Genomic DNA, 1,534 nt, shown 5'->3' with positions numbered 1-1,534 from the left:
TGCCATTCTAATAGATATAAAAATAAAAAGACTATCTTATTATTTTGAATTATCAGTACAATTTTGTATTTATATTCATGGTATTATATTGAGGATTTGGCTAATTATTTTCTTCTTATTAAACTGTGAGTTTGATGAGAGCAAAGAATGCCTCTGTGACTTTTTATATCTGTTATGTCTAACAAATTACCTTGAGCATAATAGACTTTAATGAATATTTGAATAAATTAGTCAATAAATTGGAGATGATAGGACAGAATCTGACCTACTTCCACCATGGTATGGTATACTAGTTCCCATGAAGCTGTCAGAACTCAACAACATCTACACCTCTACAGCCAGTCTCTGAGGCAGCTGTCACATGAGAAAGCCTGGCTTCTTACTCAAGCATTTCCTTAAAGCTTCATGTATGTCTCTGTTTCTCAGGCTGTAGATAATGGGATTGAACATAGGTGTCAGGATAGTATAGAGTAGAGAGAACTCCTTACGTAAGTATTGGGAAGAATTGGCAGAGGGCACAAGATACGTGGCAATCAGTGTTCCATAAAATACTGTGACAACAGTGAGATGGGAAGAACAGGTGGAGAAAGCCTTTCTCCTCCCTGAACCAGATGAGATTCTTAGGATGTCAATGAGGATGCATGAGTAGGAAATTGTAATGAAGACAAATGGGACCAGAGTGACTGCGGAAGAGGTGGCGAAGGCAATGGTCTCAGTCAGTGAAGTATCCATGCAGGAGAGATGAATCAGAGGCGTAAAATCACAAAAGAAGTGGTCAATTTCATTAGAGCCACAAAAGGTTTGTCTACACAGAAGGACTACTGTGATGGCTGTGAGGAGGAAGCAGCAGAACCAAGATCCAGTAGCCAACCTTAAACAGAGAGAGCTAGTCATCTGGATGGGATATCGGAGAGGCTGGCAAATGGCAAGGTAGCGGTCATAGGACATTACAGCAAGCAAGAGGCACTCTGTTGCAGCAAGGGATCCAAAGAAGTAGAATTGTGCGAAGCAGCCAACCACTGAGATAGTCTTCTGGTCAGCTATGATAATCAGCAACATCTTGGGGACAATGTTGGAGGTATAGCAGACCTCCAGAAAAGACAGGTTCACTAGAAAAAAGTACATGGGTGTGTGGAGAGCATGGTTGCACAGAACTAGGAGGACAATGAGGATGTTTCCAGAAACAGTTAGGATGTAGAAGATGAAAAACATTATAAAGAGGGAAATATTTAGCTGTAGGATGGAAGAGAATCCTTGAAGAACAAATTCCACTATCATTGTTTGGTTTTCCCAGGATAAAGCCATCATACTTTGGCTTCTGTGAAGGAAAACATATAATGATAAACAATATGAAATATAGCTGGTTCTAGCTTATGCAAAACCATGAACAGAATAGTTTTTATTCTGCATTCTCTCCACTCTCTCTTCTGTGGTACCTGAATGGGAGATAGTGGGTTGAAGAAGAGAGTTGGGGTTCTTTAGCTCACACGAAAGAAAATAATCTAAAATAAGAACTGTGGTTTCGATCTTCCTT

The 1,534-nt window shown here is 39.8% G+C and overlaps 1 protein-coding gene across 1 annotated transcript; it reads right to left on the bottom strand.

Moving 5' to 3' along the window:
- Positions 1 to 357: 357 nt before the first annotated feature.
- Positions 358 to 1,308, bottom strand: LOC127216891 (olfactory receptor 11A1). The gene has a single exon (XM_051177772.1). It carries the CDS (start codon positions 1,306 to 1,308, stop codon positions 358 to 360), a length of 951 nt encoding a protein of 316 aa, XP_051033729.1.
- Between the last annotated feature and the right edge of the window lie 226 nt (positions 1,309 to 1,534).

This window comes from Phodopus roborovskii, unplaced genomic scaffold (assembly GCF_943737965.1).
Source record: "Phodopus roborovskii unplaced genomic scaffold, PHOROB, whole genome shotgun sequence".
NCBI classification, from domain to species: domain Eukaryota; kingdom Metazoa; phylum Chordata; class Mammalia; order Rodentia; family Cricetidae; genus Phodopus; species Phodopus roborovskii.
The sequence above is the reverse complement of the archived record's forward strand: the minus strand, read 5'-3'. Positions and strand labels throughout refer to the sequence as shown.